The sequence below is a fragment of the Microcebus murinus genome, chromosome 17, assembly GCF_040939455.1.
Source record: "Microcebus murinus isolate Inina chromosome 17, M.murinus_Inina_mat1.0, whole genome shotgun sequence".
In the NCBI taxonomy this organism is placed as follows: Eukaryota; Metazoa; Chordata; class Mammalia; order Primates; family Cheirogaleidae; genus Microcebus; species Microcebus murinus.
Window position 1 is genome coordinate 35,619,531 of NC_134120.1, and position 15,536 is coordinate 35,635,066.

The 15,536-nt window shown below is 32.0% G+C and overlaps 1 protein-coding gene across 5 annotated transcripts in view; it reads left to right on the plus strand.

Annotated features, from left to right (window-relative positions):
• The window catches only part of NOL4 (nucleolar protein 4), a 347,440-nt gene that overhangs the window by 82,959 nt on the left and 248,945 nt on the right, over window positions 1-15,536 (plus strand). For 2 of the 5 annotated variants that reach the window (XM_075993562.1, XM_075993561.1), the window contains 2 exons: window positions 4,756-4,905; window positions 5,887-5,927. Coding sequence is in view for 3 of the 5 variants with exons in the window: in XM_075993566.1 (XP_075849681.1) it covers window positions 4,756-4,905; window positions 5,865-5,927 (213 nt within the window). In the remaining 2 variants the exon portion in view is untranslated. Of the gene's footprint in view, window positions 1-4,755; window positions 4,906-5,864; window positions 5,928-15,536 lie in introns of those variants that run through there. The other 3 variants (XM_012782596.3, XM_012782597.3, XM_075993566.1) reach the window with 2 other exon arrangements.

Here is a 15,536-nt window from a genome sequence, read left to right on the forward strand (position 1 = left end):
GGGTCATAAAACATATAAAATATATTTTCAAACCATTACAATTTATTTAGGCTTGTTTTATAACCTAGCATGACGTCTGTCAAGGAAAATGTTGTGTTGCTATTGTATGGAGTGTTCTTAATGGCTCTTAGATTTTTTTCTTCTTTTGTCTTATCTAAGTCTTCTATTTGCTTATCTTTTGCCTAGTTGTTACATTTCTGAAGGTGGAACTTTGAAGTCTCCATTATTGTTGAATCGTATATTTCTCCCTTTAATCCTATCAGTTTCGCTTCATCTGTTTGTGTGTGTATATATGTGTGTGTATGTTTATGTTTATGCCACTTGTATTTCTATTATTAGCTGCATATATGTTTATACTTGTTATGTCTCTATGGTGAATTGGCCCTTTTAATATTAAAAAATGATCCTCTTTATTGTTAGTAATATTCACTTTTGTTTGAAGTTTATGTTCTCTGATCCTGATAAAGCCATTCCAGCTCTGTTATGTTTGTTTTCTTAATTCTTTGACATATATATTTTACCTTTAATCTATTTGTATGTTTGAATCCAAATGTGTCTCTTGTAGAACACATATAGTAGGATGTTGTTTTCTATATGATGATCTGTGCCTTTTGTTTTGGTTGTTTATTTCATTCATATTTAATGTTGTTATTGATATGATTGGGTTTACATTAGTGGTTTTATTTTTTATGTGTATGTTTTATGTCTTTTTCCTCTCTGTTGCTTTTTTGACTTTTTAAATATTAAGTGGATTCTTCCATTGTAAAGTCTTAATTCTTTTAGTTATTTTCAATTATATTTTTAAATTATTTTTAATGGTTACTCTTGGGTATACAATATACATTTTAAATAATCAAAATCTGCTTCAGTCATCTAGTGGCTTAGTTATAATCAAATAGGGGAGCTTTGTTCCTATAATAGCTTAGTTGTTCTCTCCATTTTTTTGTTCTATGACTGATGCGCATTTTGTTCTATGAGTAATTGGTCATAGAACTGATATATATATATACACACAGACACATAAACATACACACACACCTATATATGATTAAAGTACAATATATTGTTATAATTGTTACTTGTCAGAATCTTATGTCTTTTGAAGAAACTTAGAGAAGAAAGTAGAAAAGTGTATTTATAGGGTTTTTAAAATATTTTCTTATTTAACCTGTTTTCTTCCTTTCTATATGTGCATATGCTTCAACATCATATGTCATTTTCTTACTTCAAACTTCAATACAGCTTTATTCCTGGCTCTTTTGTGCTGCTGTTATTAAATATATTAGATTTCTATATGCTATGATCCCAATAATATAGTTATTTACATATTGTTTTACCCAATTGTCTTTTGAATAATTAAAAAAAAAGAATAACTATGCAATTATACTATCTTTATACTATTATATTATATTATATTATATTTACCTTTACTGGAGCTCTTGATATTTTCATGTGAATTTTAATTACTGGCTAACATGACTTATTTTCAGCTTGAAGAATTTCCTTTAGCATTTATTGTAAATTGTGTCTACTATCATTGTGTTCTCTCCGTTTTTTTTATCTGGTAAAGTCTTATTTCACCTAAATCTTTAGATAGTTTTCTCTGGACATAAGATTCTTGGTGGACAGTGTTTTACATTTAACAATATGAATATATCATCCCATTGCATTCTGATTTTCATTGTTCCTTTTGAGATGGTAGTGTTATTGAGGTTTCCTTATATGTGGTGGATTATTTACTGCTGCTTTCAAGATTTTCTCTTTGTTTTCCAATATTTCTACTACAATGTGTCTACTTATGAATTTCTTTGCATTTTTGCTACTTAGAATTTGTTAAGCTTCAACTTATTGAATATATTTTGTCCAGTTCCTGAATGACCTAATTACAACTTATTGTCTTACTATGGATATTTGGCTTTTTTATATTATAGGCTCAATTTCTGAAGCTATCTTTTGGTTTTAATCATACAGTGTAGGTGTGAATTGAGTTTGAATCATAGTTAAGAGGAAGCAGATTCACATGATAGAAGGATAATTGAGCCTTTCCTTTCCCCAATGTATGTGATTTAAATATTATTTTGATAAGCACTTAACTTCTAATTCCGGTCAACAGAATGTTGACTGTTAAGCAATGATTGTGGAGCATTTCAAATATATGCTCTCATAGCACAATTTATACCTACTGTGCTCTGGTATATACTACTTATAGTTGGTTGAATAATGGCCACCCAAATATACTAAGTCCTAATTCCTGGATCTTATAAATGTTACCTTGTTTGGAATAAGGATCTTTGTAGATATAATTAAGTTAAGCATCTTGAGAAGGTTACCTTAGATTATCTGACTAAGCCCTAAATGCCATAATATGGATCCTTATAAAAGAGCAGCACACAGAGGAGAGAAAGAGAAGGCAATGTGACGCAGCCTCAAGTCATGAAATGCTAGCACCCACCAGGAGCTGGGAGAGACAGAGTGGATGTACTTTTAGAGCTTCCAAAAGGAGTGCAGCTTTGCTGACATATTGATTTTGGACTTCTAGCCTCCAGGACTATGGGAGAATAAATTTCCCTTTTTTTAAGTCACTCATTTTGTGGCACTTTGTTACACAAGCCATAAGAAATTCATGTGATTGCTTCTCAGCCTTTTGGCTAAGATCGAGCATAGAAATTCAAATGCCACCCTCACAATCATTCGTTTAATATCTATTTTCTGTACTACAGTATAAGCTCCATAAAGAGATTGATTATCATCTTGTACACTTTGATAACTCCAGCAACTAGCAGAGGGTTTAGCAATATTTGGGCCATGTCAAATGCTTGTTTATAAAATGAATAAATAGACTGTGGCTCATACATCACTCTAGTGTTTAGCTGGGTGAATGAGTGAACAAGTGAATGAATCAGGGAATAAATATATATTTATTCACATAAACCAATAAATACAGACTAACTGTACACAATTACTATATTTCTGATTATTCAGTGAAGGAACTGAGAGGAGACACTACAAATTTTATGGCTGGGTAGAAAGAAGACAAAGTTGTATGAGTGTTTTACTGGTGGATATAATTAGAATTTGGGTTTCCAGTATAGGAAAGGAGGATATTCTCAGAGGATATAAGGGATAGGCCAGGAGGAAGCATCTAAAACTGTGCTTTGCGAGGCACTGTCCTCTAAGCTGCAACATTTTTCCAGGCTGGTCACTGCTTTACTGCGGGCGGCTGTATTCTCACTATATATTGGTCTTGCACACAAAGCAATGACACGTTATTCATGGAATCCAGTATAGAAGAGATGAGTTGAGACATTAAAGGAGAGATGTTAGAAAGGGCCAAAGCCTAAAGAGGAACAACATGCATCATAGATAATTTGCAAGGGAGCACTTCAAATTGAATAAAGGTGAGATGCCTGGCTGCTTAGCCTAACATGTGATTTCCTATATATAATTATTTCAATATGTTACTATAGCCACCACTATGTACAAGGCCTACTGTGAATCAGAAAAACAAATAAAAGCCAAACAGGAAGCACCAGGTGACTTGCTTTTGGTTTTGCAGTGAGCTGGGGTTGATGTTCAAAACGACTCCTGCCATTTCAGTCCGCAATAATTTTGCTCAGATTAATCAGTCTCTTGTGCTGAATATCAGCATTAATGGCTGTGTCATATTACTTCAGATATGTCTCAGAGCCCAAATAAAAACAGTGTGTGTGTGTGTGTGTGTGTGTGTGTGTGTGTTCAAGCAGGAATCCCTTTCATGTTGCAGCCAGGTAAAGTTAACTTTATTGTCTCATTCCAAACTTATTTCCTATTCTTATCTATCATCCATGAAAACTCTTTATTATACTTCCCACCACCATTGTCTTCTCCCCTGATTCAGCTCCCACCTATGTCAAATTATATTTCTTCCAAGAAGCTACTTAAGTGGGAGGTGATATCTTTATTTTCTGAACGCCCATCGTACTTTGCATATTTTTTATCATTATCATTAAAATGACCCACCATTTACTGAGTGTTTACTGTATGCCAAACCTTGGATTACATCTTTTACATACATTATTTTATTTAATTTTTACAATAATTCTGTGAATGGGGCTCTATTATTGCTATTTTGAGTTAAGAAAACTGAAACTTAGAGAAGTTAAAGTGATTTGCACAAAGTATGGAGCTTTTGAGTAGAAGATCCCCATTTCACACATAATTTCACACATCATTTCTAGAGCTCACGTTTTTAACCGTTAAAACATATTTTCCCTCAGTCCAGTGCTGATAGCGTAAGAGATGCATTTTCTTACCTAGGTTATGTGGTGTTTGAGCATAAAGATTCCATATTATTATTTTTTTATTTCTCTAATTACAACTTCTAAAGACCCAGAAACTCAACAAATATTGGTTGCACGAGTGAACAAATATCTGGAATAAAATTATTACAAGAATACCATGGCTTAAAATGTGTTTTAAAATAAATTCATACTGATGGCTAAAAATAAACCATTACAAAAACTTAAAAGATGGAATTGACAGGTAAGTATGATTTACTCAATATTATCTATGCCAAATGTCTTATGTTCATGTTCCTTAAAGTTCTGTATGTAAGTAATACATACAATGGTGAGATATTCATTTATGAACTTCTGAAGTTTTCTATATAGATAATTTGGTTCAGGTTATCAAAACATTTTGCTTTCATCAACTTTATGTGTTAAATAGAAATTACTTTATTAATCTTGTTGTTTTTTCTTTTTGTTTTGTTTCCAGGATGGAGTAGGGGTAGATGAGAAGCTGTCTTTACGGCGGGTAGCTGTAGTCGAAGATTTCTTTGATATTATCTATTCGATGCATGTGGAAACAGGGCCAAATGGAGAACAAATTCGGAAACATGCTGGACAAAAGAGAACTTACAAAGCAGTAAGTTAAAAAAAAAAAAAGGAAAAAGAAAAAAGCATGCATTTTGAAATTTGGTGTTATGTATGCTTGTTAAAATGGGTTAATTATAAATATTCTATCTCCAACATAAATTAGACCATATGATCATACCAACATTGAAACTATAATTATTAAAGACTCTAGGTTGGTTATCTGTTCACTAGTCTATTGAATATAATTGAAACCTGCCTCCAGAATTCTCATATTGTTTTCTTTAAATATATATAAAATGTGGTAGTCCCAGTCAAATGCCCACAGTGGGAAGATATATTTGTATTATATATTCAATATGTCATAATATATGAATTATGGACTGGAAGATAAGAACTTTTGTACTACCACTACTGTCTTAACTTTTCTTCCCCTTCAAATCTTATCAATATGTTTAGATATTTCCTGGTTTATATGTATATTAATATGGATAAGAAAATTTTATGTACTTTTTAAATGTCACCTTATATTAAATACATTTGTCCTGAAGGACATATATTTCTTAATTTCCCAGAATAGACTATTAAAATATATGTGTTATTTTCATAGATCTAATGCCCTTGAACATTTTAAAATGGAAATGTACAATGTTTTTATTGTAAATTATGTGAAAAGAAGATTTAATTAACTGTTAGATATTGAAATATATATTATCAAAATGGAGTTATGTATTATTTTTAAAGTTTTTAATTATACATACAGTTTGATCTAAACACTTTAATCTAGCTTTTTATTTAATTGAAATTGTTATAAAATCATATTACTGAAGATATTTCATTCTGTCTAGGAAAATGGAATAGTAAATTATTATTTTCCAATATGAGCAAGGTGTACATCAGAAGTACTTTATCAGCAATCATAATAATATCCTTTTCTATATTTCTTATTGAACTTTGCTTTTGGCTACCTTTATATTAACTGTTTTCAGCTATATTGATACACAATATCAGTCTGGATCCATTTTTTTTTCAGATACAGAAAAATGTGTGAAATGCTCAAAGTTTCAAATACAGGTACATATGTTTGAAAATTAGCTACTGAGCATAAGAAATAGCTTCTTTTCCATAACTATTTTTTGCTATATTGCCAGGGTCATATTGAATCTTTGTAGTGGCATAATAACCCCTAATACATGTTGTATTTATCCCTCCTCCTCTATGGTTTTGTTTCTTGGCTGTTTCCAAATTGCATGGTTTGTGGGCAGGCACTATTGTAAGTTTCCTTACATTATTCTGCCACATAAACTTTCTTTTGACTTACACATCCCAGGAGACATTCTTCTCATGGCTAATGATAACGACCTAGCTTCTTGAGATATTTTTATATAGACTAACATTACTGAACATGCTCATTTCGCCTGTCTCCTAAGCCAGGGTTGTTCTGCTGGAAAGTAATAGGAAAAAAATGTATATTGATTTACTAATATCACTAACTGTGTACTTCTATGGTAATGCATTTTCACGAAATAGCTAATTGAACTTGATAGGATTTTATAAGGCGGGAATGCGTAAGTTCAATTGTATTATTAAATAAATGAACAAAAACAAAAAATAAAAAAAAAAGAACAAGCAAAAAACAAATGGTTTCACTATCAGTAGTAGTATGATAGCCAAATCTGTTTAGGTGCCAAAAGCAATTTAAAATAATTTAATCTTTGATATGCATTTATTAGAGACCTTTAATTGAAGTACAAATATGAGTCAATGATATAGACTCAAATCTCTTGCCCCATGTTTTCTTAAATAAAATGTAGATAATCTGATTGATTACCGGTATGCAGGCTCCCTGCTTACAAAAAAATTGGTAAACATGTTTCTAAAATATATAATTTTGTATTAACATTATGAAGACGTTTTCTGCATTTTGAGGTAGGGATACTATCTTCGATAGTATAAGCAAAATATGAAACATCATCTAATCCCTCTTCAGAATGTCCTATTTGAATATCCTTCTCCTTTCCCAAGTTTTTAATTTCCACATATAAAGTGTTATCACCGTTTCCTAATATCATGAAGGTTCTTTTTGACCTAACCTTTTTTCTTCTGGTATCTCTCAATTGATTCTTAATTAGGAAACATTTCCATTTTATGGAGTAATAATTCATTGTAGGAAAAAAAAATCATGAAAGAACTACTGCAATGCCGGCAAAACCGTGCATATTATTCTACAATGAACTTAAGTCTAATGTTAAAAATTAATATAAGTGTTCAATTAATGGGGCATAAAACTAAAATGCAATTTGAAATGGAATGGTTTTAGTGCTATTAGGACCATTGACTGTTGGGTCAGAATTTAGTTCTCAATACTAATGCTGAAATGGCTAGTCATTGGGAGGATTAGCTAGATGTCTATTGCAATTATAATGGTTCCCATTAAGTTTTCTTTCTACTGCTAAAACATTAGTTCATATAGCATGCATGATTATGTTTATTGACCTTCTTTTTCTCTTTTTTCCTATATGGCCAAGAAACCATACTTATACAACTAATCATTAAAGCGTATCATATTGTCTTAACAATATTATCAATAGATTTAGTGGTCATTTTATTTACTTTGCCTTTTTGCAAATCTTCTTTCTTTGTTTTCTTTCACTCTGCAGGAAATGGTGGTCCTTTAATATTGGATTAACTTCTGAATGCTATTTGGTTTTACCTATCTGCAGTATATCATTCCTTGAAATATCTAGGCATTATACAACTTATATTTTATTCCAATCTGATCTGACTATAGATAAAATTAGAGGGTATATGGTTTATTACTCATGAGCTCTTGAAAATCCACACAAAATGACACATTTTAGGAATATGTAAAGGCTATCATAATTGGGTTTTTTTTCAGTCATTATTGCATTGTAGTGTCTTTTAGGTATTTTTTTCTCTGCATTTTTATGTGTTTATATATAACTGTTACTGGTGCATTGAATGTATTTCCTTCAGTATATTTTATTTGACTATATTCAACTCTGGGTTATCTACATGAATCAAATGGAGAAGACATGTGGACCATGTAAATATCACTTATGTTTGAACTGAAATATAACTATGTACCAAAAATTGAATGCAGGTGTGTTTAGCAAATTGGGAAGCTACTTCAAAATTAATGTTGTAACATTATAAAAATAATTTGGAATGTTGTCTTGTCTTCCAGTTTTTAACTCTTCTCAGCTTGTGCTGAAACTTCACAGCATCACTGTTTTCTGGTTGTCCTTTATCATGTATATTTATCACATGCTAAGCACAGTTCAAAAATATTTCCTAAGTCAGGGTCTAATTAAAGGATTAAGTTCCACAGCTCTTTCTTACTACTTGTGAAATAAGAGTAACTGGTAGAAATCCAGGAGCTAAGGGGGAAAGTCAATGTTATTAATAGAACAGTCTTACATATATCTGTGTATACACACATACACACACACACACAACTTGTAGTGTGATATCATAAACTTGCATGTATTACTCATATATATAGCTGCCAATAATTATACTCATTTAATTCAGAGTGCAGAACATATGTTATAACTAAAAGAAAATAGGCTAGAAGCCAGACAAACATTTTCAAATTTTAAATCTAGCAATCATTTCCTATCTGTGCCACTTTTAGCAAAGTATTTACTCTTTCTCTTTAGATGGGGATGATGATATCAATGGTGTGATAAAATGAATGAATTAATATGTGTAAAGTGTTTGACATATGGTAAACTTGTGATTGATATTATTTTTCCTTATTTATCCAATCACTACTCATGTTCCACATAGAAGGACATGCAGGACAAGTAGCAGAGCTCTATCATTTGCCCTAATTACAGTTATGGATCTAATTTCCTCTGCCTGCTCTGATGCCTCTGTGTTGGAAGAATAAGAAGGAATGGTAATAACTTTTCATGCATCCTTTTTTGTGTGCATCCTGTAATTGTCACCATGCCATTCACAGTGTGACTTTTACCCAAGGTTTGGACTGAAGGAAAACATGAGGAAAGACCACAGTTCCTGTGGGTAGGAGCCCTCTTGCCAAATGAAATTCATGAAAATTTCAATTATTTTATTTGTTTTTCCTAAATCTTTAAATTAGTTTTAAATTAATTTTCTGAAAATTTTAAAAAACTGGCTTTCTTTAGTTTTTTCCCTAACATAAATGGAATATTCCTTTCCAGAGACATGCTGTAGAAAAATAACATATTCATGTAGAATTTCTGCAGTATTACTCTGAAAATTAACAAGGAAAATCTTTATTCTATTATATCTAGGACATTTAACCTTAAAACTTTAGTGTCATTTTTGCCTTATTATTTTCATAAATACCTATTGGTTCAGCGTCTCTAACTGCTAAATAGAATATTTTAACTTCCGCCAGTTTTTGCTAGTTTATTATGTAAAAATTCCAGAATTCTTGTCAACTTATAATGAGACTAATGAGCCAAATTTGCAGCCATTATGGTGTGAAAAAGCAGCACTAAACTAAAATTCAAGAGCTCTGAACAATTCATTTAACCTCTTTTTGGCTTAGGCCAGAGTTTATGCACATATAAAATAAGGGGACTATATTTTCAATTTGCTTCAAACTCTGAAGAAATTATAGCAACGATAATGGTGTGCATGAGGCCATTACTGTGCCTGGGGACAAAATGAAAATAGTAACCAAAGTGAGCAAACCGGTTGGCACAAAAATGTTCAAATATAGGGAATGTGTCCTGCTCTCATAAAAGCAGATTGGCTGATAAGCATAGCACAGAAACAGAAGATTTTTGCTCCATTATTATCTAGTGAGTTCTCCTAAAACTATAATGATGATGATAGTTATAACAATAATAACAAAGGATCTGTAGCCGTTGGACATCATGTTGCTATGATTTGAAAATAACAATCAAAGAAGGAGAGCCTTAAAAATGGTTATCAAATGTCAGCAGATTTTCACTTGTCTCCATTTGTTCTAACAATTTTCCAGTAATCTGAGCTGAATTGTGAGTGGGCAACTCCTTAAATTACAATACACCTTTAAGCTTCAGAGCAACAGATGTGACCACACCTGAATTGCACTTATTCTTGACCTGAATGTGATGACTATGATACGATCCCATTTGTTTAATGTGGGGTTTTTTTTTTGCACCTTTGATGTAAGCATAAATGATGGTGTGAACATCGGTGCTGCCTGTCTTATAGTCCTGTAGTCTGAGACAAGATTTTATAGAGTTTGGTGGATCTTACAGTGTTGAAATAGGGGGTTATCATATATATATATTTTTGCAATTAGTGACAGGAAGGCTTTGGTACTCAAATACATTTTCCTTCTCTATCACAGTGCCTCAAGTTTTACAATTAGAACTTAATCTGTTTAGGTTAAACCATTTATCCCTGTATCTTGATATAAAATTCAAATAGCCTTGAGCAAGACTAAGTAGAGAATAAATTAGGCTGCTAGCAGTCATTGACATTTTATATGATCATTTTATAAATTTGCTCCTTTCTTTCACCTCCAGCTGAGTTTAACTCAAGAGTCAGAGTGATACAGAAGTAAAAGATGAGACATGGCATAGATAAATCTGATGACCTCCCAATTAGCATATGATCTGCCTGATTTTTGTGTGAGTCCTAATGTGGTATCATGTATGTTAGCCCTTGGCACATGTTCGATAGAAATTAAGAACTATATACATCATCAAGAGAGGATGTCTTAACAACCTGGATTGGAAATCTTTATTTTGACATGCTTGAAGCTCTGACTCGAGGGGGAGGGGAGGCAAGGGCAATGTACATAACCTTAACATTTGTACCCCCATAATGTGCTGAAATAAAAAAAATCTGTAAATGGTTAGTATTATTTTGAAATAAATGAAATGTATTAGCTTAAAAACTATGAAAATTAAATACATTTATCAGAAAAAGTACTATTGAGGCATGAGTCACTAATAGAATATAAAAATGCTGTGCTTGTGTGCCTCTCATTTCCTTTCACTTTTTTGAATTCTTCCCTTTCCTGCCATAGATCCACGTGCAAGAATAGGTTGTTTCTGAAGCAAAGAGGTAAAGAAAATGTTCTTTGGGGCCAAGAACTTAATTTTATATCTGCAAGCCAACTTCTTTGACCTAACGTGGAACGAAAATCAAGGCAAAATGTAATGATACAACAAACAAATAGAGGTCCCTGCCTTTTTTTTTATGCAGATAACTGGTTTATTTCATTATTACCACCGTTACTAAACAGCTGTTCTGGTTATCTAACAGAGATAGGGCAAATTTAAAATGAACTATTCCAAATTCAAACTTTTTTTGGTAGACATTCTTCAATAGTCAACTTTTTAATAACTGACACTGTTATATAATAAATCAGTGATATAGAAATATATTTTATAACTAATTTATCTTAGAGAGTTAATCAGTATGAAACATTATTCAATTGCAGATATACTATTTTGTTATGTTATTTTGCTTGTTTTGTTTTATGGCTAGAGTAGATTTTTAAAAACTCATATGGTCCCTAATGGTGGGAGACCATATCTGTTACTCATAACATTTCATAAGCACATTTTGGCAAAATGTGTGGCCCATAATAGGTGCTCAAGAAATAATTGTTGAAGAAATAAATCATCTTTGTCTCTGTGAAGTCTCTGCCTCTTGACATCAACTAAATAATATGTTACTAAAAATAATAATAATGAAATGAGATCAGGGCTGTAGCCCATGGCTGTGAAGATTATGCACTGCACAGTTCATGTTTGCAGTGAACAGCAGTCTCTGAATTTATACAATTTTCAGAGCTTTGTATAAGGTAAAAAAATATTTAACACAGATGCCTTCCACTTGTTTTTCAGGGAAATTTGATGAGCCATTAAATAATGATATCACATTTGAGGTAGGATATAAACACATTACTTACTTTTTCACACATTGGTTTATTTATATCATTTACACACACACATGCATCCACACACACACACACACACAAACACACACACAGGATTTACATAGGTGATTTCTAAACACTGAAAATTGCTAATGAGTATTATTCTATTAAGTCGGGTATATAAAAAAATTAAAAATATATTGGCATGGCAATTAAAGTTACTAAATAGCAGTTTGAAAATAAAAAAATAGTATACTGCCATTCATCAAAATTAATTTATTGGGAGAAAAAAAATGATTTATTTCTTATGTAGGTATAGTTAAGAGTCATCACAGGTAGGCAAAGTAATCATGCAAATGCTTTCTATATAGAAGCTGTCTTCTTGGTATTTGAGACAATCAAAGATATAAGAGCTCAGCCAAACAAGGTCATCATCAACTAATGTCACAAAGCTTGTCATCAGTAGTTTATTAAATAATAATATCCCAGTGATTATTCCTTGGAAAGGAATCAACCTTTTGGAGAAACTTCATTAACTCTCTGTGACAGCTTAGTAAATTGCTACTTCAGCGCACCCTAGTGGTGAAAATGTACCAATGCTGCTTTAAAAAGTACTCAGAACAAATAATGCTTACTAGTGGGTGATTCTCACTCAAATCCAGAGGTTTATGTTTTCCTATCTATTGAGATGGTCTGATAAATGATATCTGTGGAATTTATTAAATTATATGCATGTATGCACCTGTGTAAATAACTATACATGTAACTAATTGGGATAAAATATAATAGCAAGGGGATATAGGATATGGGAGACTGGAGTGAGGTATTAGAGAGAGAATGGGCCAGTTTTGATGCCAGCTAGACTTGAGTTTAAATCCTGATAGTGCCAGTTTTATATGTGTGATTTTGGCTTTTTTTTTTCTTACTTTGTAAGGTTGTTTTGAGGATCATAAATAACATCTGTAAATGCTTTAACGGAATTGCTTCAAATACTATACTTATTAATATACTGAGATGAATAGAAAGACAGTTTTTTTCTTTTTAATATAGAGTTGTCTCTGGGCTATTGGATATGTAAACTGCTTTTTTCCTATTACCTAGGTAATGAAAAGTCTACTTCTTTCTTTGTGTCAACTATGCTTTTTAGTGACCTGTGGATAATACCCACCCGTATCTTCATTCATGACTTTCTCAGAATTGAGAATATTATTCACTCGCTTTATGAACAGCAATTTTGGTCATTTCATGATAAATTTGAGAAAAACCAACTTTACCTATTTTCTTATCTGCTTATCTGCTCTGCTCTACATCCACCCCTCCACCCTTGATTTTCTGGAAATGTCCTCTCATGGTCAACAGGTAACACAACTGTATTTGAGTGTGTCTCTGCTCCTTGGGCAAAGTAACTGGAAGAGGTGAATCCTGAAAGAAACTAAGTCATATACCTAGTTACATCTTCTGAGAACTTGGCATTTGGACCAAGAAATTTCTATCTTGGTCCAAATTTCTATCTTCATCAGTAGAGAAGATATAAATATGACATCTTTTGTCAGAGATATTCATTAGTTTTATAATCATTTGTATAGTCTAAAGCAATATCTCTCAATAGGGCACTATGGGCATTTTGGGCAGACAGATGGCATTTCCCCAAGTACCTCAGGCCATTCAATATTCCTTAGTATGTTATATTTCAGCAAGGCAGCCCATCCAGGTCTTGCGGTAACCAAAATGCATCCTGCTCTCTGTTTGCAAAAGTCCCCTAGAGAGCATAGTAAACACCCTAGTGCAAAGACATCTTGTAAAGTAAACCCTGTGGTCAGTTCTCTACTTGGTATCTGTGAGAAATGTTTTCCTTATCTGCTAGCTATTGAGCGATTCAAGAATTTAGACAACCATTTCTATGTCTGTGGGACATTATTATCATTTCATAGACTCTACACCTTTCCTGAATAAATGTATGACAGGTTAAGTCTAAATGTCTCCATCTTTTTCCATTTTCCTAAGATGGCTAATTTTTGTTTGCTTTAAGCAGCTGCAGCAACTGTTTTCTTGGATATATGTTCAGAAAGAATTTCTGCCTCCCCATTGACCAGCAGTGTATAAAAAAGATAAACTTTAACAGGGAAGTTGCAGTAGGAGCCTGGGAGAGCTTCAATGTGTCAATGAACACTAGACCAGGAAGGTAGAATTCTACTTGTGATTCTCCTTTAACTCTCAGCAGAAACACACATGTATCAGGAAAAATCAAGAGAAGTGGATTTCCCACACTCCCCTGTACGTAATTGTATATTTTAATGCAGTTCTTCATGCTGCAAGTAATTCTATAAACATTTGCTTTGCATCATCTTATTTACATGCAATATTTAGGGATTCTCTTTATTTTACTATTAATGAACACATATGAAGAAAATCTTTTTCAGTGCCCATCTGCTTAGTTTTTCTTTTTAATCTAGCATGAGAATTCTCTGTTATGACAATCTGTTCCTTAGTTGCCAAATCTTCTATCATAAGAAATGACACAAAAATAGCACTCATAACTTTGGGAGATGCACATCCAATTTATCTCTCTTTTTGAAATTGTCACATATGCTCAATTGATGACTATTTTGATTATTGTAAAACAAATGTTCAAATTAAAGAAGTTAATCATTACAAAAAATAAAAGAGTAAAGCTCTTTCTTGAAAAAAATCTAAATTTGAAATACAATAAAGCAAAAACTATTTACAATAAAAATATAACATTAATATATTTTAATATAATTAGTATATGTTAATAAACTATAATTTAACTTTAACTGTATTCTATTTCTTGACTATACCTTGCTCTACTAATATATATTAATGTAGTAGCAAATTCATCTGACTTTGCCCTAAATGTTGTTACCTGTATATGTTTTCCTATCCTAGTTTCTTTATATCATATAGTGAAATTCTGTGCCTTCTCTCAAACTGTGTCTTTGCCTTTTGCCTAGCACTTGTACCGTTTCCCTATCTCTGGAGAATACTGACTTCCTGCCACTGTACCATGTTCGCTTTTCATTTCTCTCACTCTACATTTGATGCATTTGCCTCAAATCTCCAAATTGCTTTTAGTTGTCTGACAAACTGACTTGAACTGTCTAAAAATACTCTTACTTGCTTAAGACTTTCTTTGGACTTGCCAACCTTTATTTTAAATGTTACCACATACCCATAAAATTCAGCACCACACAAAAATCTTTGGATGAATAGGATGTATTCTTGTGCTTTAGACAAATGTTTTTTACATTATATGTCATAACCCATTAGTGAATTGTCAAGTCAATTAAGTGGGCTGTGATCACTTTTCAAAAGTGAAATAGAAAATAGAAATGAATGATCAGTTTTATGAATATGTATATGTCCTAGTTTATGAGGTAAAATATATTTTTGCCTGTGCTGTTGGTCTAAAAAGTTAGAAAACCTTGCTTTAATTTGGCACAGTGATTTCAAATTGTCTGCAGACTGCCCAATAGTCACTTGTACTTATCTTGTCTTTCACTTCTGTTCTTGGTATATTCTTAGATTTTCCTGACATAATAATGTGTAATATTAGCAGATTATGTGACATATTTGTCACATAAATTTAAAATTACCTTAAGACTCAAACCAATATTTTCATTCATCTTAGATAAATATACCCTTTAAAGTTGCCAGATTTATCAAATAAGATATAGGATGCCAGATTCTGTTGGAATTTCTGATAAACTAATAATTTTTAATATATTCGGCCCAATATTGAATGTTTACCCAGAATTCAGATTTAATTT